At 44.6% G+C, this 25,412-nt stretch overlaps 1 protein-coding gene and 1 long non-coding RNA gene across 2 annotated transcripts in view; one reads left to right on the forward strand and one right to left on the reverse strand.

The window, feature by feature from the left end:
- LOC119169555 (uncharacterized) overlaps positions 1–24,906 on the forward strand; it is a 59,982-nt gene extending 35,076 nt beyond the window's left edge. Inside the window, exons 11-14 of the mRNA XM_075876405.1 lie at positions 54–208; positions 20,473–20,583; positions 21,222–21,357; positions 23,236–24,906. Of these exons, the coding sequence (XP_075732520.1) occupies positions 54–208; positions 20,473–20,583; positions 21,222–21,357; positions 23,236–23,409 (576 nt within the window). The 3' untranslated portion in view covers positions 23,410–24,906. The remainder of the gene's footprint in view (positions 1–53; positions 209–20,472; positions 20,584–21,221; positions 21,358–23,235) is intronic.
- On the reverse strand, positions 11,700–17,699 carry LOC142787249 (uncharacterized). Its single transcript, XR_012889252.1, has 3 exons — positions 17,447–17,699; positions 15,235–17,338; positions 11,700–12,147 (listed from the first exon to the last, which is right to left on the reverse strand). It is a non-coding gene; the product is annotated as an uncharacterized LOC142787249 (long non-coding RNA).
- Positions 24,907–25,412: the final 506 nt, after the last annotated feature.

Consider the following 25,412-nt stretch of genomic DNA (forward strand, 5'->3'; position numbering starts at 1 on the left):
ACTTTTAAATGGTAGTCTGAATTAGATCTGTGTTTTACAATCCATTGTTACAGCCCTCTGAAGTAAACCACATTGACAGTCCAGGAAAGCCGTGTTCAGACGAAGACCTGAAAGAGGCGCAGAAAGAGTTGGATAACATGAAGAAGAAGATCGGGGACATCCTTGACAGTGCCCTTGAGAAAGCAGCCGCTAAAAAGGTTTATGGCAGGTAGGTTGTATGTGGGGAATTTTGGTCAGTTGTGCTTCTCAGTATGATTGTGAACACGTAAAATTTTATTATCAATAATGCAATGGTAATAAAAGCAGTGCATAATATTTAAATAACTTGAGCGAGGAGAGGCTTAGCCAGAAATATTTTTAGGGGGAGGGGGGGGGGCTTCCACCATACCATTTGTATGTTCGTACGTGTGTTTTTATGTGTGCATGTATATTGTAACAGCCACTAAAGACACAAAAGCGAAATACACTTTAACTCGGCTTTAGTCTGGCACCAGCGTCACTGTTCTCCAAACACTTCGTCTTCCTCGTTCTCTGTCCTGCGGCTTTCCTCTGCTAGTATCCCACTACCCATCTGTTTACCACATAACAATATATACTCAAGTGACATTAAAAAAAATTTGGAATGGGGGTAGAAGCCTCCCGCCTTTTTGGGTACGCCCCTGCCTATGAGCCTCCGTTGCCACCTGTTCGAGTCATTGCACAGACTTTTTCATAAACGGACCGCAGCCACTCAAAAACTGGTTATAGCAAGGTTTGTCTGGCCACGCAATAATCAGGACGTACGACATTAGGCTCGAGAATGCGTAGCTTCCCAGTGCCCCAAGATACAGCGTCACACTTCGACAGCACTGGGAAACTCCAAAACGCCGTATTCTCGCTTTGATCATGTCCACCTGGACATTGCTGACCCACTGCCACATTGCCACGCACAGATTTCCCTGCTGACATGTGTGGACAGATGCACCCGCTGGTCGAAGGCCATTCCTATTGCAGACATCACCGCTGAGACTCTTGCAAGTGCTTTCCTGTACGACTGCATAGCACTTTTTGGGGTGCGTCGCACGCAAGGTTGCCAGGTTTGGCTATATTGAGCCAATTTGGCTGCCCTTTTTTAGGCCAGTGGTAGCAGAAAAATTGTCTTCTTGGCTCACTTTTGGCTACTTGCTTGTCCCCTCAATTTGAGCAAAATTATTGATATCTAATGACGTAGCAGCCGCTGGTGTTCGAGTGTAATATGCCAAAACATGGCAATGAATTGTCTTTCCAGCTCCGAAATTTTGATTACGCAGCTAATTAAGCTTAATTAAAAAAATGAAGCAGCTATAGCTGAAGCAGGCGTAAGGGTCAATGAATGATTATGCCATCAATATAAAAAATTAGATGCTTATAACTTAACGAGCAAGAAAGCCTCGCGAATATGCAAAACAAAAAAGGCTTTTGGATTACTAGTACGGACTCCAAGAGAACTGCTGTACGGGGTTCAGTTGTGAGTACAGCGCCTATACTGTCTTAATTTCTTCTTTCTTATTTGTTCTAGCGCTGATCACTTTTAATTAATTATGAACCTCTTTTTGTAGATGACCCATTGCTGATCGCGGTTTTATAGCAGCATTGGCTCAAAACGTTTAACCTCTTGTTCTGTGGCAATAGGTAGCTTATGAGTCGCCAATTTATCACGGCTGAAAACCTTGTTTGGGCGAGTGAGCGATGGCCATTTAAGTAGACACGTTTTAACGCGATGGCGTTAAAGAGCTCATTTGCAGAAATTCTGGTGGCGTTGCCGGCGGCGCTGAACACCTTGTTCGGGAAAAGTAGTTAGCGAATCAATCTTGTCCACCTACTAGCGTATTTCAAAAAAGTGAGATATTAATCTTTTGCAAATACGTTGCCATATCGGCGCGAAATCGCAAATAAATTCCTTTTGTCACCACTCTAAGTAATTCCAAAAGAATAACAAAACTGACGATTCTAAAAAGCTGCATATCTCTTTTTTCAAGGAGGCCAAGAAGCTTTGTGCGCGCCAAGGCTCCGACTCAGAAAGACCGCGTTTAATATTGAAGAATGGGCTGCGACCAACTTTTAACCATTATCAAGCCCGTGGTAGTAGCCGGATTTGTAAGGTGTCCAAGTTTAAGCAGAAAGGACTGGTTCGAATCACAGGGCCACTAGTGTTAAAAGAAGGGCACGGTGATGGCCATAATTCATTTTTAAACATCATTTGCAGTAGTCAGCGAACCAAGTTCTAAACAGTGCTTCCTGTGCTGTGCTGGTAGCCGAGTATTATTCCACTTGCGGCCACCGTAGTGCACGGACGTGGCGGCATAAGCTCCGGCGATATCGGAGTCACATCAGTGAACCAGCATGGTCGCGGTAACGAACATGGACGAATCGCCCAGGATTCTCAGATTACTTTGCCCCGACTGCCATCAAATAATTCAACGCTGCATACTGTTTTTATTTTCACTTCGATATCAAGGCGCGGCCGTACCACGTCGAGGATTTCAGGGATGCTCTTATTCGTTTGGTTTTGTTCCTCGATGTGGCTGCCTTGGGGGTGTTCTAAATGGATTATGTTTGGGCCTTCACATCCAAGAATGCGGAGGGCAAGAAGAAAACACTTGCTGCTGAAGACATAATGGAGAAGAACCAGCGTTGCATCACTATTTACCCAAGACGCCAGGATACGAGGCTGAAGATTCATTAGCTACTGTTCAATGTTCCTGACGTCGGTGTGGGGGCAGCGTTGGCACCTTGTGGCAAGGTGAACGAAGTAGTACGAGAATGTATGGATGCACGTACAAAGGTTTTTTGACGCGAGTGGTGAACCTCAAGCTGGCTTCACGGTGGATGACCTTTGACATCAGTTGTGAATTGCCGCAGACCTCACACTGGTTGTCGTCGCGGGAAGGGCACCGCTATGCCTGCATTGCCCGCGGAACATGCCACATTAGGAGAGATTGCCGAGCGCAACGTTGCGCAGTGTCGGTGTTTTGGGTAACGAGTGTGGCTCTACGCGAACATATGCAACTGTAGCAAGGCCCGTGGGGAGTGAACAACTTTCCCAGCACCACATGGATGAGGCCGAAGTAGAAGATCTGATAGGGGCGTCGGGAAGAACCGACACCCAGCTTAACGTCCCTTACGGCAGGCCTGGCAAGCGCTGATTCGACTGCCAACAAAGACAAAGGACCTGCAAAAGAAGTGCAATCTACGAGGAGTGCACAACATATGACGGCGCTTGCAGCAAAGGGAGGAATGCCGGAAAACACGGACACATCCAATACTTACTTGCAAAAAGAACTGGGAAGAGGTGGAAGGCAAGAATGCCAATGTAATAAAAGCCTTGGAGGAACCACCGGCTAAGGCAAATAATGTGCCCCGTAAACTGGCGTCCAAAACCCTAAGTGAACGTTGAATAGTCGAGACCGAACCACCAACCAAGTTGCAACAGACACTATCATGGCCGCAACAGCAGCAGCCAGTTCAAAAACTACATACACAACAAAAACCGCAGCAGCAGCCACTGCTGAAGCAGCAAACACTTCAGCAACAACAAACATATCATCAGCAGCAGGGGCCTTCAACGGAATCACTTTCAGACCAACAGCCCCGGTGAGGCGGGGGTCTGGACCAAGTGACCACAGTATTTAACCGGCAGTGACATCAACAAATGAAGCACATTAACAATGTGTGCATTAAGTGCGCAACACTCTACTCTCGTGATCAAAAGAAAAGGGGCCTAGTGAAATAAATGGAACCGTGGACCTGATGGTTATCAGAGGTGAGAATTGTGTGGCCGAGATCACTATTCACGTCCTAACGGCTGTGAGCGTCGAGGCAGAATGAAGAGTTGCGACTCTCAATGTCAGGGGCCTCGCCACTCGATGATGGCAGCATCAATTAAGTAGTTTGTTGCTTGAACATGATCTCGATGTTATTGCCATTCAGGAAACGAAATTGTAAAGTCAGCATCAGACTCGCCGCATGGTGTTCCCTTTTAGAGCACGGTACAACGTCTGTGTGTCTAGCACTGAGAGAGTTTTCGAGTGTAATTTTACAAATAATAATAATAATAATAATAATAATAATAATAATAATAATAATAATAATAATAATAATAATAATAATAATAATAATAATAATAATAATAATAATAATAATAATAATAATAATAATAATAATAATAATAATAATAATAATAATAAATGGCAAGTTTTCTGTGTGTTTGCGTTCAACAAAGAGGTTGAGCGTAAAAGTTTTTTGAGAATCTACGGTGTTTTTTTAGCTGTGGCAGCATTGTCATTTTGCTCGGTGACTTTATTTGTATTCGCAAGCCTCAAGACAGAGCAAAAAAGCAGCTGTTAAAATCGAAGTGCAGTGCTACTCAGCAAAATTGTACAAGATCGTCATCTTGAAGATGTGCTGATATGCTTTCTGCAGAGGAGCACTTCACACACTTTCAGAACGAAAGCCATGTGAGGGTAGACAGAGCATGTGTGTCCTTAAAATTGATGCGAGCATGTTCAACTTCTGAAGTAAAAAGTCTTTTCGTGACCATAGTTTAGTCATGTTCACTGTAGGGTATAAAAAAGAGAAAACAGGTTTCAAATGGTACGTATGAAAATAAATGACAAATTATTAAAAGTTCGTAAAAGCTGCGCAGGAGAATATCAAGAAAATGTTAGCTGAGCCTCAAGCAAACGCGATGAAAGCTTGGGTGAGTTTTAAGGAGATAAAAAAGATGAAAGCCACGGAAAGATCGGGCGTGTTACATAGAATTCAAAAAGGAAAAAGAAAAAGACTTGCGATGCCAGTTAGACTTTGCACTGAGCTCGCAAAATAAACTGCCTTGAAAGCACACAAAGTAAATAAGCTAATCGGAGGCAATTGACATTTAAAAATACAGAAGAGCGATGATAAATGTGCGTGCAGAGAAACTATTTCTTGGCAAAACACCAACAAAGCTGCGCTCGGTGACAAAAAAAGATAAGCCAAGTGAAACGAAACTAAAGCGATAATAACCAGTAGTGAAATGGTACGGGAAAGTCAAGCAATTGAGCAAGTATCTCTTGGATACTTTCACAGTTTACTTGATCAAAAAATGAAAGCAGATTAAGGCTTTGAGGCTCACATTCTGCATTTGATACCAAAGCTCTCCGATAACGAAAGAGAGAAACTGAAAATACCAATTAATGTTCCCGAAATTGAAAAGGCTATTGACGACTTATAGGGGCTGGCAAAGCACCAGGAACTGATGAATTGGGCACCGTACTGTGCAAGATGATTAAAGAAGTCATATTTTTGGCTTTACATCGTGTCTTCACAGATGCTTTAAAATTAAAGGTGCGGCCCGCGTCATTTCAAACGACGCATGGAATACTCATAACGAAGGCTGATGGCCCTAAAAATTATTGTTGGTCAAGTCGCACCGACCAATCAGTTTAGTCAACACAGATGATAAAGTGCTTATGAAGGTTCTCGCGAGTGGGCTGCAGAGGGTGATGAAAATACTAGTTCGACCACACCAGGCTTGTGGACTGAAAGGACGCACAATAAACACCAATGTTTATGCATCGAGGAGCGTGCTGGAGAGTTGTGAACTGTTCGGTAGCAGAGTCGCAATGTTCAATTACACACACAAAAAGCCTTTGATTGTACAAATCATGGCATTACTTTTTCAATACTTGAATATGCTCATGTCAGGTCTGTCATTATGGAAGGGGTAAAATGGCTGATAGAAAGGGCTTTACGACTATTGGATTCAATGAGGGGCTTACTGAAACCTTTCAAGAGACAAATGATGTGCGGCAAGGTGATCCCATTTCAAGTTTATTATTTGCAATTTATATGGAACCTTTCTGCATGAACATTATAAGCAATGAAATAATAAAGAGGTACCAGCTAATAGCAAGTGAAGTTAAAATGGTAACATATGCAGACGACATTGCTGTGTTCTGTTACGATAAGGAAAGTGTCAGCGAAGTAATACGTTAAGTGGCCCCTTTTTTGCAAGATGACAGGCAGTGCATTAAACCGGATGAAATGCCTAAGCCTGTGGCATGGTTCTTAGGAGACCACCCCACAAAACTTTTCAAATATGTACTGGTCACTTGTACCAACCAAGCACCTCGGAGTAACCTGCAGCATTACAAGCACACGAATTATTACTGGAAGGAGGTGTGTGAAAGTACTCGTGAAAAGACACGAAACCAAGGCGGTAGAGAACTCTCGGTGTTTTCTAGAACAACAGCTTGTAACTGTTCCATTGTTTGCAAAGTGTGCTATTTTCTGCAGTTACTCTTTATGTCAAGAACAAATGTACAGAAAAACATAGAGTAGTATTAGTTTGTTTGGGGGTCGGTTTGGAGAGTACGAATTGGACAAACTTTTTTCACTCTTCATGAAATGGTCGTTTAGGATTGGCTCATCCGTTTATCAGACAAACAGTGTACGGATATATTTTTTACGTGCATAATGTAACCCCTGTGTGGAATAGTTTCTGTTAATTGTACTCTATAATGGAATTCCTGATTATGTGGTGTCAAATATGTCTGTAAAATGTAACCTGCGAGGGTATTTAAGAGACGTTTTAATGGCATATTAACCACTGCAAGATTGCTTCTAAATGAAATATTTTTTGTTGTAACGAGAAAGCATCTTTAGAGATATTTACGTAACGTAATGTTGCCTTAGCCTATCCACAGATCAGTAAGCCAGGTTGGTGGTGAACGTGACGTATTGAAGAGAGTAAAAATAATGACCATACGCACAAGACATTCTTTTTTAGCTGCACAGCGGCACATTGTCGGTAAAACCGTGGTTACAAGGAAAGGGTATCTTTGTTTCGTGGTCGATAGACTGCCTTATCCGTGAGAAACTCAAAACTGTCAACAACATTTTTCCTGACTGTTGGGACGCTGTTTTTCTGTGAGACATTTTCCAGCACATCTCGAACAAGGACTGGCCTATCACACCGCACGGTATTCGCTTTTTGGCTGTGGAAAGCTAAGATGGTGTGCCTTATGGAATGTTAATGTTGCTTGCGCTCCACAGCGTGTGGGTAAACAGAATGGCTGTCCGTCACGTGGATAAAAATGCTCGATTTGTGCACAAATACCTAATGAAAAGTACTGTACACGCTAGAGACGTGTTCATTTCCAGAGAAGAACGACTCAATTTGGTGTCGATATTGAACGTGTTGGCTACAATGAATGATTTTTAAATAAAGCAGTCACAGCCAGGCTGGTGTATTAGCCCTGTTATTAAGAGCTTGTAATTCTTTTTTTTGTGTGTATAAAGATGGCAATAAAGAAAGAAAACGTGCTGGTATTCGAGTGCATCTAGTGGTCAGTTCATAAACAAAAGGTTGGTCGATCAAATGATAAAGCTGGGATCACTACAGCACCGGGTAGTCATTACTGGAGAATTTGAGATGTACAGGCTGTCACATACCTTGTGAAACTGGCCAAAAGTAATATAGAAAACAACATTGAGAGTGACCCTTGTAGGAAATTAAATTATGGCGGACCTTTTTCTTTGTCGTAAAAAAGGTTGTTTTCACCATAGGGGACCCGATTTACAGCGGCATGAGACCGTGAAGCTCGGGGTTCTTGTGCAACAAAGTTGCCACTCGGTGAAGTTTGGCTAAGCTAAGGAAATAAAATTTAATACGCTGTAACGATAAATTGTGGTTTGCAACGGAGCCGACAGCGGTATTCGAACTACCGACCTTCAGGTTACGAAACGAGCACTTAACCCCTCGGCCACAGGTACGTATAAAGCGTGTCCAACCTGCAATGCCAGGCTTATCTTCGTCCTTTAGATCTTTAGAATTTGATAACCGCATATGACCTTCGAAGAAACTTGCAACATTTCACATGAATTGGTTAATCAGTGCTAATATAATGGCGTCATTGCAACGTGGAAATGAGCCAAATATATTTAAACTATGGGCTAAAATAACGCACAACCTCTACCGAATTCATGTTCTACTTGAGAATGACAGCAGGATTTGAACCAGTGACCTTCCTGTTATGAAATAAATATACGACTAGGCCAGCGTGTTATTTTAGCCCATAGTAGAAAAAAAAAAGCGAGGCCTGCGAGGAACACGCTGCAGAGCCACAGCGATAGCTGGAAGAGCGGCCCTTCAGAGCCTTTTCTAAACACTCTTTGGGTAACTTCTACAAGCACACTCGCTGGGTACCCACTATGCCATAAATGATCATAAAAATCATGTTTTGTTTGGTAGGCTAGCTTTCGCTATGCTCTTTCGTCATTCTTTGGGGAAGAGTGGTATCCGGTACACAATTTTAAGAAATTTTGTTGCAATTTTTATGCAAAGGCTGATGACGATGGAAAATTATGCCGAAAGTGGGTATGCGCCCCAGTTAATAAAGGATCAATAACAAGCTTTTGTAATGGCTTGGAGCATTGGATGACCCACTCGTTACGCAATCCGCATGTTGTGGCGCCTGGTTGTTCCTTTGTTGTTCTGAAATGCTTCATTACTCACACTAACGCAATTACTTTCCATATCAAGCCTGCCTAAAACAAGAAATAGAGAATGTAGTTTCAAGTACTGGCGTGGCTCAGTGGTAGAATTCTGGGCTGGCACGCAGGTAACCGGGTTTGAATTCCACTGTTTCCTTGGTTTTTTATTTACTGTCTTTTTTATTTCTTGCAATAGTGGTTTGGGACACCGGCGGAGGCAGGACAACTACAGCGCTGCACGCTACCATTGCTGTGATCACATAAAAGCTTTCGCTGTAAAAAAGGCTGGTTTCCACATTGGAGCCACTCTAACTGCATCGATTTATACCAATAGGTGAAGTTCTTCACGTTTCTATGAAGGTCAAGTCCGGTTATCAGTTTGGAAAGCTTTTAAGGATGAAGATCAACATTGTAGACTGCACACGCCTGTCATGTACAAGTGGCTGAGAGGTTAAGTGTTCGTTTCATAACGGTTGGTGGTTCGAAGCACGCTGTCGGACCTATTTCCAACTAGAGTTTCTTAGAGCGTGTTAGATTTTATTTTCTGAAGTTTTATCACCCTCCACCTAGTGGCAACTTGACGCATGGAACCGCGAGCCCCTCTTTTCGCATTTTCCCAGCTAAATATTCCCTGGTACGTTTGCTTTTTTGCAATACATGTCGAAAATCAATAAAAGAAGTTGAGGGCCTTATCACTCATGATAAAGCTCAACATTTGTCTGACGTCACAGCTCGGAACGATGCATCCAGCATGCATATTTTCGCAACTGACTGTTCCCTGGTACGCTTGCTTTCCTGCAATACACACTGAAAAACAGTAAAAAAGTTGAGGCTCTTATCACCAATGATAAGGCTCAACTTTTGTATGACGTCAAAGTGCGAAACTATGCACCCGGACGGCGTATTTTCCAAGCTAAATGTTCTCTTGTACGTTTCCTTTCCTGCAATACATGTCTAAAAGCAGTAAAAAAAGTTGAGGCCCTTATCATCCATGATAAGGCTGAATTTTTTTAGACGTCACAGCTAGAACTGATGCATTCAGAATGCATATTTTTCGAACGAATTGTTCTTCGATACGTTTCTTTCCCTGCAATACATGTCAAAAAGCAGCCTAAAAAGTTGAGGCCCTTATCACCCATGATAAGGCTCAACTTTTGTCTGACTTAACAGCGGGGAACGATGCACCCAGCATGCATATTTTCCGAGCAAAATGTTCCTTGGTACGTTTGCTTTCTTGCAATGCACGTCGAAAAGCAGTCGAAAAAGTTTAGGCCTTTATCATCACTGATAATGCTCAACTTTTGTCTGACGTCACAGGTCGAATTGATGCACGCAGCATGCGTATTTCCTGAGCTTTATCTTCCCATTTACGCATGCTGGCTACATTGTTTTGAGCCATGACGTCAGACAAAAGTTGAGCCTTATCATCAGTGATAAGGGCCTCGACTTTTTCGGCTGCTTTTCGACATCCATAGCAGGAAAGCAAACGTACTATGGAACATTCAGATCGGAAAATATGCATGCTGGATGCATCGTTTCAAGCGGTGACGTCAAACAAAAGTTGAGCCTTATCATGGATGATAAAGGCCTCAACTTTTTGTACTGCTTTTGGATGTGTAGTGCAGGAAAGCAAACGCACCAGGAAACATTTAGCTCGGAAAATACGTATGAGCGTCTGCTTCCACTGCAGGAAATACCCGGTACAATACCCATAGTGCTGGTCTGGGGCCACCTGATTCAAAGGCAGAGGTATCTAGTAATTTCAGAAAATAAAGCTTCTGAAAATAATATATGAAAGCCTCTAACTAACTCATGATGGGAATGAGGACGGCCGCGGGGTTTGAACCAGTGGCCTCTCGGTTATGAAACTAAGATACGACTATAGCTGCGTGTTAGCTATGTCATAGTGAAAATAAATGGCTCATTTCTATGTCAGAATCGCCTTCATTGCACCGATTTCCCAACTTAAGTGAAGTTTCGCAAGTTTCATTGAAGGTCATATCCGGTTATCAGTTTCTAAAGATATTGAAGATGATGATCAGTCTAACAATCTACGTTGAATATCACCGCGTGACAGTAGCTTAGATGTTGCGTGTTCGTTTTCTAGCCAGCAGGTCGGTGGCTCAAATCCCGCTGTAGGCCCACTTTCAAGCTAAAAATCTTTAGAGCTTTCAAAATTTTATATTCTGAAGTTCTGGCACACTCTACCTTGAGCCACCTTTGCGACAGGGGCACACCAGCCCTCACGGTCCCATGCCGCTATAGAGCTGGTCCCCCGTTTTTGTAAAAACAAACATTTTTTTTTTACGGTGGGAAAAGGCCCGCCGTAACTTCATAGCCTACAACAGCCCCTCGCAAATTTGTTCTCCGCAATACGTCAGACCAGATTTGCAATTTATGTGGCAGCACGTAGGCTACACCTCAATTTCGGCAGTAATGTATCCGGGTGACTTCGCGGTGTTTCACCTATGCCAACTCTGTGATTCGAATCACTTACCTTTCGGTTATGAACTAAACACTCTACGCTCTCGGCTACCAGAATGGCATAGCACGGAGTGTTTAAAACTTGGTCTGCTCACTACTGCAAGTCATGCATAAAAATAAAGAATGGAATTTGGCGTTTTATTTTTGTTACCCACGTCACCTTGTGGCTTTCGTTTCTTTCAACACTACTGGCACCATGATTCAGACCCACGCACTCTGGGTTTGAACTTGGAAACTTTCCACACTCGGCCACTGTCACGGGCTTGTTAACATGGTTTAAAAGTGGTCCTGTACATTGTGTAGCTCAATCTTCAAAATTAAATGCTGAATCTGTGTTTTCGAGCCTCGGTTCACACAAAGTTTTTTGGCCTCCTTGAAAAAAGAGATACACAGCTGTCGAAAATCACCAGTTTCGTTATCATTGTGGAATTTATTAGAGTTCGCTAAAACTGCTCCTTGGGCGAGTTCGTTCGTAACTAAGATAAATTTGGTAGCGCAAAAAAAAAAAAGCCGGTACATTAGAGACTCCTTCTTTTAGAGTGTTGACAAAACTGATTTATTTGCAATTTCATGCCAAAATCGCGAAGTCTTATGCAAGACATCAATCCCTCCATTTTTTGAAATACGCTAGCTGGCTGACAAGATTGATTTGCCAACTACTTTTCACCGAAGTAGGTGTTGAGAGGCGTCTAAACGAGAAGACAGATAGCCGGGCAGTGTGGTTTTTTTTTCAATAAACAAACTTTATTGTTGTATCTTCACTCTCATCGCCCTCCCTTCTCTGCATGATGAGATAGTTGAGAAGGCGAAAGGAAAATGATTAGGAGAGGTGGATGCAAGGACTCAAGTACGCGTCGATGGACGCTCGCAGGCAGGGGTGTAACCAGAAGGAGTGGGCGGGTAAGCAAGGTTCAAATGTTTTCTCAATTTTATTTTTCAATTTTATTTGTGTATTGTTGGTATCGGGCTGGTTGCGTCCCGTCTGAAGTTGAAGCAGGCAACGGAAACTTCAGGTCAAAACAAACCACAACTTATATAACTAAAGGCCGTATACGGCAAGGTCGGCTCAGGTACGAGACAGCACCGGGGCAACCGCAATCTCGGGGCAGGAGCAATCGGCCAGCGCGGGTGACAGCATTCGTCCTTAGTGGCAGCCAGGGCACCCATACCCTGCAGGCAGAACGCAGGCTCACTCTTTTGAAGAGCGCTGGTGGGCCACGCGTACCGCAACTGCGCAACGCGTGGTGCGATCTCTGGAGAGCCAGTGTGCTTTGTTTCCATACCCCTCCCCCCTCCCCTCCTCGAGAAAACGGGGTGGGGACCGTAAGTCGGATCATAATGTCTGCTCGCAGGGATCCTAAAGCATAGCGAGGACAAACAACAGCCAATAAACATTTTCTTCTCGCCACTAACAAAAGTATATGTATGTTGCGCCAAGAAACGAGGCGAACATAGCGACCGTGTACTTTCGGGAGAAAAAGAATAGCTAGCGCAAGTGCAGCAGCAAATGCGTCATCTCCCCAAACCCAGCCCTTTTAAGTTACCCCGGACCCAAGTGGTACCACTTGCACAGTGGTGTTGATGACTGGGTGGCCAAGCTCTGGTGAGGAGTGTCTTGATCCCCAGCAGCTGAATATTGTCGTGCAGAAAAAAAAAAGGTTTGAGATTGGGGACATGAATATGGTCATACATTTCATTAGTCATGCAATCTGCCAACATATAAAAAAGCTTGTATTTCTGAGTGACTCTATGAAGCCCGTCTGGCCTGTTTGCTAGGGAAGCTGAAGGACCTTTCGAAGCATCACTCGAGGGTGAGTTTAAACAGCAAGTTACCATGCATAAAATCAATATTCTTCCGACGTTTAGCATTTTGTCCGGCCTATTTCATGCAGGATATATCGTGGTTCTTTCTATCTTGTTGTACTGCGCCGGTAAGCCAGTCCCCTGCAAACCTTTAATCAAATCTTGAAGAAGTGGTTTTACATGTAAGAGCACCGTCTTACGAAAAAGTCGATTCTTTGCCTAGGCTAACTTATGCTGCAGTGAAACCTGTTTAGCTATTCCCTGTCCTTTTAGTAGCAAACGATATCTGTCAGTTTCAGGTCTCAGTATTTGTGACGCTCGGTATGTGGGCGAACCATAGATTTATTATTTTGATTTACCATTCCCTCGATGTTGGCATGCTGGTGATACACAGACGTGCCCTTATGACGAATTCCCAGGGCGCGCCACAAGAATCTGGACACCATGCTGGTGAAGTACGACGCGTTGTCCGTCACCAATTAAGGAGGAAATTCAAACCAAGAGAACGTTTTGAGACGGCAGTACCATACTTCCTGTGAAGCCAGCATGCGCGAAGGAATACAGACCCATTTCGCGAAATGGTCAGTCGCAACAAGCAGTCACTGGTTTCGCCGCGGACTCATTGGAAGCGAGCTCATAACTTAACATGCTAATATTTGCCAAGGCGATGAACTCTCCACTGATCACATTGTTCCAACGGTAAACCACCACGTGGTTTTACCCTTTGACAAAGTGAACGGGAATGACAAAGTGAACGGGACAAAGTGAACGGGAAGTCATCATACTACACAGCTTCTCGCGAGTTTTTTGACCTGTAGAGTGACCAGTTGAAGCACTGTAGTGGTTGTACGCTATGAAAGATATGTGAAGTTTGTGCGGAAGAACAACTTAAAATGGTGATCCTACATTACTATCTTAAATCTTGGGAAAATACCGAAACAAGAGGCCTCCTTCGGTAAGCAGAAGCAGTGCGTTTGCTTGGCGCTTCCTGTGTCAGCTCGATCACAAGCCGCATGCTTTTCTAGTACTCGACGACAGAGGTCATCACAGTGGTGCACTACGAGAAGCTGCTGTTTAGCCAGTTAAACAACCCAAAAGTGAATGCATGGTTTCAGGTGCTGTCATGATCAAACAAACTGTTTCCAGCTCTACTGGGTTCAATAGACAACGACGCACGTTAAAGTGCGTCAGCAATGGTGTTAGTGCTGCTTGTCTTGTACTCAAGGACATATTCGCAGTGCTGCAAAGTAAGCTCCCGTAGGGTCAATCGCCTGGAGGGATTAGGTAACAATTTCAACCAAGACAACATTGGATCGTCAGTCTGAATAACAAACCGAGTCCAACCCGAAGTTAAATTCTTTATTGCAAAATGATGGCCAGAAATTTATTTCTGTCACCGAGAAGTTGCGTTCCCACCAGTCAAAGTGTGGCTTGCCAAAGAAATGGGCGTCAGAGCACCGGCACACTGCTGTGAATGTATTGCGCCAAGGCCATAATCACTTGAATCAGCCTGTAACAAAAGTGTTTGTTTATATCTGCCAGCTGAAGGGAGGCATTACTGGTTATCGCTGTTAGAAGCGTGTCGAAAGCTGCTTGTTGATCCGCCGTGGTAGTCTAGTCGCTAAGGTACTCGGCTGGTGACCCGCAGGATCGAATCACGGCTGCGGCGGCTGCATTTCTGATGAAGGCGAAAATGCTGTAAGCCCGTGTGTTCAGATTTGGTTGCACGTTAATGAACCCCAGCTGATCAAAATTTTCGGAGCCCTCCACTACGGCGTCACTCAATCATATGGTGGTTTATGGACGTTAAACGGCACATATTAACGAATCAAAGCTGCTTGTTTCTCACTGCTCCCGAGACATTTAGCGCGTATACATTCAGCAGCCGTTTTAGTGGTTGAGCAATGTCTGAGCACTGTGCAATGAAATCGCGATAAAAAAGCAATAATTCCAAGAAACCTCTGCAAAATCTTAGTGTATGGGGGCAGAGGAAAATCTGCGATTGCGGAGCTTATCTCAGTTTGGCTTTAGTACACCATTGTCTATAACAAAGCCAAGTACGTTGCGAGCTGCAATTTCCTGGGAGGGACTGTTGGACTGGCTGCTGACATGCACTGTAAAACCGCATGTAAGTGTTCCAGATGCTATCTGAATGTGCGTGAGAATACCGTCACAGCATCAAGATACCACGGTGCATAAATAAACTTTGCATCACCTATAGGATCATATCAATCATGCGCTTGATAGGAACTCGCACTGTTAGAAAGACCAAAAGGCATACGCAGAAACTCAAACAAGCCTCTATGGCATGCGAATGCCATTTCTGGTATATCATCAGGGTGAACTTTTGATTTTCAGGTACCCACGAGAGCAATCGATAGTGGTGAAGAACATCACGTTTCTGAGCGCATAGATTATGCTTAATAATGCTGGAAAAGGATAGGAATCTCTCACCATGATAGCGTGGAGCTTGTGGTAATCCGCACAAAGACGTGCTGTACCGTCTTTATTTGGGGCCGGTACAACTGGGAAGGCCCACGGAGTGTTCTCAACGGTCGCATGGATCTCGCGTCGATCATCTCGTACAGGGCTTCGTAGAGAAGGTCTCGCTTGTGCTGGCTCAATGGTTTCGGGTTGCAACGTCAACGTCGCCAGTACTGATGTGATGCATAAGGGCATTGACCTTCCCAGGATGCTTTGTGATTATTCCAGAGAATGATATCAACACGGCCTTCAGCTGCTTTCGCTGGCGGTTCATTCCCTCGAATTCACCGGGGGCTTGCTTGACTGCGGGTGGCTAAGTGTTGTGCAGGGCTGCAGCGCCTTCTGTATTTCCTGGTACAGGCATAAAATTGAAACTCTATCCTCCGCAAGGGGTGTTTTCTCGGACTGTCCATGAAGGTGGAAGCCTCTTGCCAGAAAGTTGAGCGCGAACCTCTCGACTGCAAGAAAATATCGACCGAATAGCAATGACACTGATAGACCTGGCAAACGAACAAATCACTGGCGCTTCATTTTCCCATTAAAGCTTATTCGCAAGCGAACACAAGCTTCAGCGTTTGATACGTGGTTTGATGCCATTTGCAAGTGAACATTTGCGTTACGAAGCTTCCGAGCTTTACACTGTTCCAAAAACGCGTCACTGATTAAACAGATTCCCGAGCCGGTATCAAGAAGTGTCGGTACAATAATTTCCAGTGCCTTAACTTTCATTTTCGGTTCAGGCACCTGCACCCGCGCTATGCGGCCAACGTTGGAAATGATGACTGACTCGCCAGCTAGATCTTCCTGATCTGCACGTACCAAGCAGCGTTCTATGCTCTTGGCATTGATGGCTGCGGGCTGATACACACTGTCAGTGTTAAGTGTTGTCGGCCGCAGCAGTTTCCCAAACGACCTCTATCTCCACTACGTCGCAAAAGAAAAAAAAAATGATGCCTCACATGGCGAGTTTGACCGCACTGGTAGCATACGACTTGCAGACATCTGCGTTGGCCAGTTTGCCTATCACTGAAACGACGCCTTTCGGTGGAGTGGCCCCTGGAGTAGCCATCACAGGAGTGCCTGTCGCAGTCGGCTCGTGTAGGACTTGTGCAGCCGGCATACTGAGTCTTGGGGTCCGGCCAACTATGCCCTTTGGCTCGACTACGAAGCGAGCGCTCTGCGCTTGGACGCTGCTCTAGGGACACTTGCTCTCAGGAACAGCTCACCCCAGATACTGTATTGAATGGGGCCCCACGCCGCCTTTCTCTTACACGAAGGGGTCCAAGGCGCGGGAGGAGACCACCGCGACTGTGCTTGAGCTCGTCAGGTTGCATGAAGGACTGGCAAAGGGGGAACGCAGGGCAGTGACGGCTCAAAAGCAGGTAGAGGTGACGGCGGTGGCACACAGGTGTTCTCAGCTAACAGGGCGTCTTGTACCCCGTGGGCCTCCCGGGCCAGATGCTGAAGGGTCACGAATGTGCGCTCGTAAAGAAATGGCCGGCACCTGGGATGACTCGGCCGAATGACCCGAGCGACTTAGTCCCTTCCCGAGGCAGTCGGTGCTGCAATTCCTGCATAGTCCAGACGTCCTTGACCAAACTTTCATTCTTTGGGTTCTCAGTTTGAGCTCAACGGGACTAACTGCTCGTACCCAGGGGCAGCAATCCCTCTCGGAAGCGCTTTTCAATGTCTGCCCATGTGGTGAAAGGTGATTGTAGCCGCCATCGTCCTGCGGCATCCCGTAAAGCCAAAGACAGGATTCGAACCATCACGTGCGCTTGCGAGGCGCCAGTAGCTCTGACATAGCTGTCCACTTCAGTTTTCTGATTTCGGGTCGTCGTATCCCGTATACGTGGGTAGCTCGACGTACGGTCGGAGCTGTGGCTCACTTACCTTTTGTGGCTCAACGGCCAGACTGCTCACGCGGTTAACAACCGTGTCGCACAACTCAGCAACAAGATGAATTCAATATGTCCAATTGCTGCGCGAGCAGCTGTTCTGACGGCTGGAGTGATGAGTCCTCCTAGTCGCCGGTGGCCACGCTCGTCCCGGATCGAAGCGTCATTTCGTCTGCCTGTGCCACGGGAAGACAAAAATACCGCGCAAAAAACACATGCTCAAAAAGAAATTCCTGCAGTTGTCACTGAGAAACTCGGCTAACAAAACAAAAAAAGGACCGGACCTACGTCCACCGGGCCATTCCTACGGGCGGGAGCGAAACCACGCTGGGCGCCAACTGTGAACATCGGGCTTGCTACCTCCCGTTCGTAGTTAAAACAAGGACAACGGAGGCTCCACGTCAAACAAACAGCAATAATTTGATTATCCGAATGCGGCATACGAGAGGGTTGGACCAGGGACGAGACAGCGGCGTAGTGATCATGGTCCTCGGGCAGCTGCAATAAGCCAGCTTGGCTGATAGCACTTGTTGTTCGTGGCTGGCCCGGCACTTCTGCCGCGAGCAGCGCGCACGCTAGCCCTTTTGAAGAGCGCAAATGGGCGGCGCGCACCGCTACTGCGCACATGACACTATCTCTTTACAGCCGGTGCGCGCGCTTCCCACCGTATATTATGTCTAAGGGACTTCTGTGCTGCTATGGCGTAGTTTATTATCTATTCTGCTACTTGCGCCTTTGGCTGAAAGTTGCTTTCACGAATGCTTTATACCACGTTAATCGGAATGACTGACAGTGCGGCATGCGATGTTTGCGGCACCGATGAAAATATCGAACACCTGCTGTGCCACTGTACTCGATTTGCCTCAGACAGATAAGTGCTTGCCAACGCAATGCGGCAACTGTATGATCGATCTCTTTCTGTGAAGCTGCTATTACAGCAGCGTCCACATCCCTCGACTGCCCACAAAGCAGTGAAAGCTCTGTTGTGTTTCTTGAGAAATACGGGTTTGTGTGAATGCCTCTGACTAGCGGTGGACTTCTACACGCTGCAGTGAAAACTGTCAGTCCCTCTTTTTTTCTTTGCCTTCTCTTCCCTCTTTCTCATCTTTCTTGTCCCCCTCTCTTATCCCATAGTTTAGGGTAGTCAACTGGATGTCTTTCTGGTTAACGTTCCTGCCTTCTCCCTCTTGTTGCTTCCTTCCTTCCTGCTACTTGGGTTTCTTTTCATAACCGCTTTTTTCCCCATAAACATTTTTCGTACTCCTTTATTTCTTGTGTCGTTTAACATCCAGAGTTCATGACACCCTGGTAAGCTCTTTCACGGGAATTTCTCGATAAAAATATCCTGTGTGAGTTGTTGCGTGCTGCATAAAAATGTCGTTGCTGGATGGAAGTCACTGATGACTCCTATTTGAAGGTTCAATACCAAAAGGCGTATCGTAGAGCACCAGTTTTGTGAGATGATGGCGTTAAACAGTGCTGACATCAAGATTAAAAAAGTGAATTTCACGCTAACGAAATTGATAAGTTGACTCACTCAGGCTCACTCAGACTCACGTTAAGCATAGTTTCCTATATATACCCTAGAGGGAACTCTGGCGCTAGTGTCTATGGGAGCTGCAACACACGGTGCTTCAGCGTGCATGGGAATGATGGGTAGTACATGGCTTGGTCTAACCTTGGTAGTTCTGGCCCCGTGTGTGCTCATGTGGCTTAGTTGGAGCTGTTTTCTCACGAAACAAAAATCAGCAAATGCTCAGTGGTTGCGCTTGACGACTTTAATCTTTGGGCTTACTATGTTAAACTGGGTCACGAAATTCAAAAGGGTTCGTTCTTTTCTTCGAAATAAAACGAAAGACAGCAATAAACGAAGCCGCAAGTGTGATTCGAGGCCCCCAAGTACGAAGACTAGGCAAATCCGTGCACTACCCATCATTCCCATGGTCACTGAACGATTCCAGCACCAGAGTTTCCTCTAGTTAATTTTAGGAAACTCTATCACGTCAAGCCTTTAGTATGAGTCTGAGTGTGTCCAGCCGAGTGATATCGCGGTGAGTGTGACTCAGAATGAGAAAAAAAAAAGCTTAGTGACTCTGAGTGAGGGGCAAGCTCGGTTGAGGAACATTTCGGTGAGTCTGAGCCTTAATGAGCCCTGAGACAAAATTAACTCTTTTAAGTGAGCCTGAGTGAGCTTCAACTTTTCTGCCAACCTGTGCAATCTAGACCAGCGTTTAATGCTTCTACAGTTTTAGGGGCGTAGCCAGAATTTTTGGGGGTTGTTCAGCCTTAGCTGATGGACCTGCGCACGTTTGTATGTGTACTTGATTTGTATGTATGTATGTATGTATGTATGTATGTATGTATGTATGTATGTATGTATGTATGTATGTATGTATGTATGTGTGCTTGATTTGTATGCGGGGTTTGACGTCCCATAAACACCATATGATTATGAGAGACACCATAGAGAAAGACTCCGAAAATTTTGTCCGCCTGGGGTTATTTATCATGCGCCCGAGTCTGAGCGCATGGATCTACAAAATTTCCGCCTCCATCGGAAATGCAGTCGCCGCAGCCGGGATTTGATCCCGTGACTCTCGGGTCAGCAGCCAAGTTCCCTAGCCACTAGAACACTGCGGTGGGGGAACAACACACGGGCTAGCAAAATAACAAAACTTCGGAGACGTTTGAATCCCCCTCCCCTTGCTACACCACTCTGAGCGAGAATGTAAACACTTCCGGTGGCATCGACGAAGTGGTACGCCAAGGAATCAATACCATGGCGAAGGGTCGGACTATTTGGCACATTATCAAAATTGAAAAAAAAAAGAAAAAAAAAGACGGGGTCGGAATGCAGTCATATGCTATCGTTTTCTTCTCACAGTGTCTTGTGTTTTCTGCTGATTTGTTATCCGTTAAGAAATGGATAGTTTACGATTGACGGTGCATCAGTCAGCGTATAACGGGTGTACTAAATATCAGAAAGCTATGGAGCATAAAATACATTAATGAAAGAATAACAGCAGGGCGATGGCGACTGGGTAGAGTCCTGACAGTGAGGAATCCGAGTTAATGACGTAATTGCTTTTTTCTACAAGGGAGTATGAAGTGCCGTTTTGTACGCCAAAAAATATAAAGAGCTATCCCGAACTTTTATTTATCGTTTCAGAGTAAGTAATCTATACCAATACGGTAGCGTTGTGTCTAGGCAAAAAAGAGACGAAGAGGATGAAAACTCAGTAAAAGCTGCGCAAAAAAATGAACATCGAAACATGATATATTATTTCTCCTTCAACGCGTGTTGGTGCAGCCTCCGCAGGCAGCGCGTCCCTCCATCTGCGTCGGCAATGAGAAGGACCAGCAGTTTGAAGGTGCCGAGACAACAGAACTCGTCGTCAAATGTCTTTCACCGGCCGCAAGTGTGAGTGGATGTTCTAGATCAACTACTTAATACAAAAACAAGGCTTCTTCCCTAAAAAAAAAAAAAAAAAAACATGACTTGCGAAAAATGATTTGCTCTTGTTTACCGCCCTATAAGTTTTTGAGATTGAGTGGGTTATTGTAGAAAACGTTAAGCGTGCAGAAAATGACACGACGTGAAAGAAATAGACATAAAAAACGCTTACTTTCAGCAGAAAGAGGGCAGTGTGGCGCAAAGGAAGGTAGGCAGAGAAGTTCTTTGTGCATGCTTAAGAATTGCAGCGTTTCCATTCAATTTGAGATACGTATGAGCCTATGCGAATGATCACTGTTTAAGCCTGACATCTCGCCTTTAGGCGAGTAACCGAACGCTGCCTACGCACGCGTGCTAGTTTTGAGAAAACTAGCACAAACCGTCGTTTTGAGAAAACCGTCGTTTTGAGAAAACTGCCGTTTTGAGAAAACTGCAAAACCGTCGTTTTGAGAAAACTGCATGAGTAGATTTCGGTATTACAATGCGTAACAAGAACCACACATGTCACTAAATCTAGGAACGCCAATGCCATGGAGTGAAAAGAGTGCTCCCGTACGTTATGCTCAAAGGAAGATGTTCACTGGCTTTTCCGACTCACCATATAGATTGTCTTTCTCGCCGGAAGAAGAACCTGAGAAGAAGGATGTACCGACGCAGACTACCGACCTGGCATCCGGAAAACCCCGCGTGGTGTGGTCGATTTACAAGACCTCGGAAGCTGCCGCACAAACTTCTTTCCTGGTGAGTCGACGCAGTTACTGACTCGTGTTGCGCATTTCGCAAATTTACGTGATGAAAACGTATCCTTAACATTTGATCGATTCGCCAATTTGTTGGTTTACCAATTGATTTGATTTAAGCCTTCTAGTGAGACATGTAGGCTGGTGGGCATCTCTCAATCAAATTTCACCACCTAATTACCTTAACCTCATGAGCATTTATACTTTTCATGCTGTCGAACTGCACATACAGTGGCGCTGGGAATAAAACTGAAGGCATTACGTCAGCAGCAGAACACAACAGTCATTCTGCTTCCCATTTTCGTCTCCCATTTACAGCCATTCTTTGACCCTAAGAAATTGGTTCTCAAGTGAGCGTCCGAGAAGCCATGTATAGTGGTCTGGAAGAACCAACAATAAAAAAAAAAAACACTTTTTGAAGGCATACCATGTGCAGTGACAGTAGCCCCCTTGAAAACTTTGGTATGCTTTGACGCTTAATGGTTTTGCATTGCAGAGAGGCTGACTTGTACTTTCAGTCCTTTATGAGATGGATGTACAGCTTTTGTTGCAATTTTATGACATAATTTTGCCCAGGCTTGCAAAGTTGAAGAGGAAGCGCAGTTATAAGCACACGGAATTTGTCTGCAGACTGCACAATTTTTCTACAACCTGTTGAGATTGATCGCCTCGTCACTTTAGTTTGACCATTCTTGGCCACGCTGAAACGAGGGACACCTATTTTGTGCTGCCTGTTGTGTTACATTATAAAACGCCCTCCTCGCTTTTTTCTCTCTTACTGCAAGTGGTCCTGCCTTACTTCCACAAGGGGTCCCCGAAATACACACGATTGAGTACCGCTGTCCATGTTGTTTGCTATAGGTACACTAGAGTGAACTCTGGCGCTGGTGTCTATGGGAGTTGCAAGCCAGCATGGAAATTATTACAAGCCACACGTGGCCGAACGAAGCCGAAAGTGTGACGATTAGACAAATTTGTGCACTACCCGTCAGGCAGAGCGAATAATTTGTCGAATCTTTGTACTTTCGTGTCCGTTTGGATTCGAGTGGCTTGTAGCCTCTTAGTCACGAAACCACAATCAGCAAATATTCAGCAGTTGTACTTCAGTTTTACTTTTAGGCTTACCAATTTAAATAGGATCACGAAGTTTGCGATGGTCCGTTCTTTTATTCGAATAAAATCAAAGCACAACAAGCAAAGCCACGAGTGTGTGCGAATCCCACAAGCACGAAGAGCATGCAAATTCACGTATTACCCATCATTCCCTTAGTGGGTGAACGATCACAATGCAGAAGCCCCCTCTAGTTATCTCTATCCCGTTCAGTCACGAATCATGTGGTGCTGTCAGAAACGAGTCTGATTCGCGTGGCACTATTCAAAGGCATTAGGTAATACATTCCAAGTAATAAAATGAAGGAAAGCGTCGTTTTGTTCGAGTTTTAGTAATTGAAGTTCATGAATGTGTAACTAGTTATCTAAAAGTTCTGCCACCACTCAGCGTCAGTACTTTCATAATAAGAACCCACTATTAGGCCCGAAAAGCATAGACAGTTTGTCTTTGGTTCTATTTGTTTCAAATGAAGAAAAAAACACTTTTCGCGTTGGTCCTGGAACGCGTTATGCCGAGCAATCGTCGAATGTGTTAGTGTATCCTGCGAAGCAATGCGCATTATAACGAAGGTAAATGATAGCGCACATTCGTCCCCTCAGAAGACGTGCACGAATGTGCGCACTAAGTTTCGAGCCAATTGATAAAACACGCGGTGCGTGACGTGCCATTGAAGTTGGTGTGTATCCATATGTACACACCGTGACTGAAAAGGCTAGGAGACTGCTACTGTACTAACCTATTCTGCTTGTAAAACTCTTTTTTTCCCAGGACTGCAAGTTTAGCAGGGATGACGAATTGGTGTCTCCGCGGAGGGGTGATCCTGGTGAACTTATAACTTCAAGCGTCCGAGATTCCACCCAGGCTATGCTCAGCGCCATCCGCGGCGAGCTGCAGAAGTTCACGGTAGCACAGAGGACACAGAACGGCGAGAGCTTCGCCTAAAGGCTGAACGGAGACAAGGGCGTTGTTGATGTATACTCACTCAGCTGGTGACTGCGTCGGTGTAAGCTGGGCTGAAAAAATGGCGTGGCTCCTAATATGGAAAGTGACAAATTCTACTGTTGGAAATCCGCATGGTGGCGAAATGCTTGTGAAAAAACAAAAATAGCCCTTCACACATTTCTATGCAGATTTATGAGCGCGAAAGCTTCGGAGCTTCTACATATGAAAAAAAAAAAGTTGTCGACTGAAATACGGAATCAGGCGAAAAAGAACAATCATTTGGTTGGCTGTCTGAGCAATCAGTATGAATTTCCTTCAAGTGAATTTTCATGTGCAAACAGGTGAATGACTCTTCTCCTGACGCTAATGAAGTTGAACAAGTAGCGAAAAAAAAAGGTTAATTCAGAGTACTTTTGTATGATTGAAAATGATCTGCAAGGGTTTTTTATACGCACTAAATCATGGTTCTTTGTAATTGAGACGTACAACATGCTTCTATTGTAATACGTTCGATACTGCTTTAGTAGTGGTGTTGATGCAGTGACTGGAGTAGTAAACTCACAGTAGTTCACGGTTCAGCGTACATTGTCGAAAACATTCTTCATTCGTTAGAAATGAAGTTGAGGCCGATAAGTGTGTGTTTCTTGAAGAAATGAAATAATAGGCAGGGTAATGTTTTCACCGCATCACCATTAATGACTTTACAGGCGTCCAGCAGGCAAATGCGTAGCGCTGTTTTTAGGGTGCTATTTACTTATGTCTTTCGTACATGTTCATATATTAGTTTGTTCCCGCGTAATTATCTTGCGCCTGCAGTGGGACAGATAGAGCGTAAGCATTCGCCGTAGCGCAGGTGCGCTAGATGGTGGTTGCAATGCAGAAAGCAGGCAGTGGCAATATGACAAACGTGCACATACACGCTGTCCTAGTGATTTGAGAACACTCTCTAAATCGCAGTTCACAAAAGCAAAACTTGTTTGTGTGTGTTACACTTCAGAGTTTGGACTGCGTGTTTATGACGCAATTACTGTTTTCAAATAGCAAAGATGAAAAACGATAAATGCCGCTGAGACGAAAAGTCTTTGGGATATCGTATAGACAGCAAATGTGTCCGGCTTATTTCAACGACACATACGTGTCTCGGATTAACATTATTGCTACCATTATTATTACCATAACGTAGATGTCCCCTTATTGCCTGCCCAATGGACGCGTATCCCTTGCACCACACTTATTTCAGCCGGTCACGTCATCACACACTGCGAGAAGTATATTTATCAGTGTGCATTAGGATGTGCATGATGCCTGAATATCTTCACGTGGCTTAGCAAAGCGACGCTTTTTTGTTCACTTTTGTGGACTACACATACCATGGTGTAGCAAGAGTAGGTGGGGCCTGCTCCATGAGGGCGGCGTTGTACACAGTTGTGTGTTGCACCTCATCAGTTGTATTCACGGGCACTTACGTTGTTTCTGTAAAATAAACAGATATCAGGACCTTTGTTGTTTTGTGGAAGGACGTAACATTCATCCGGCAACGAGGGGATGTCCCAACAAAATCTCTTGACATTGTCAGGTGTTTTGTTTTTTTTATCTTATTTTATTCAGCTATCAAACTCAAGGTACAGATGTATCTTTTACACGTGCTCACATCGGTTCAACAACAACACTGGCTCGTACAGAGTCACAAAAGGCACCTCTTTTTTTGAGTAAAACGAAACGTAATGGCAGCGGCATTAAACAAACAATCGCGACACTATTGACGAATCGTGACCACCAATTGCGATTAAGGTACTGTGAATAATAACGCATTGAAAAGAAAAGAACGACTTACTTTGATAAAATTCAGTATTACAGGTGAGGTTTCGAGAATATCTGCGAATGAAAACAACATCAATGCTATCTTTACTTTAGAAATGAAAAAAAAAAGACAGTTGAATATCCAGCCACTTACTGAAAAAAATTAAAAAGATGCAATAGACATCATATATATGTGATTGATA

The sequence above is a fragment of the Rhipicephalus microplus genome, chromosome 2, assembly GCF_043290135.1.
Source record: "Rhipicephalus microplus isolate Deutch F79 chromosome 2, USDA_Rmic, whole genome shotgun sequence".
Lineage (NCBI taxonomy): Eukaryota > Metazoa > Arthropoda > Arachnida > Ixodida > Ixodidae > Rhipicephalus > Rhipicephalus microplus.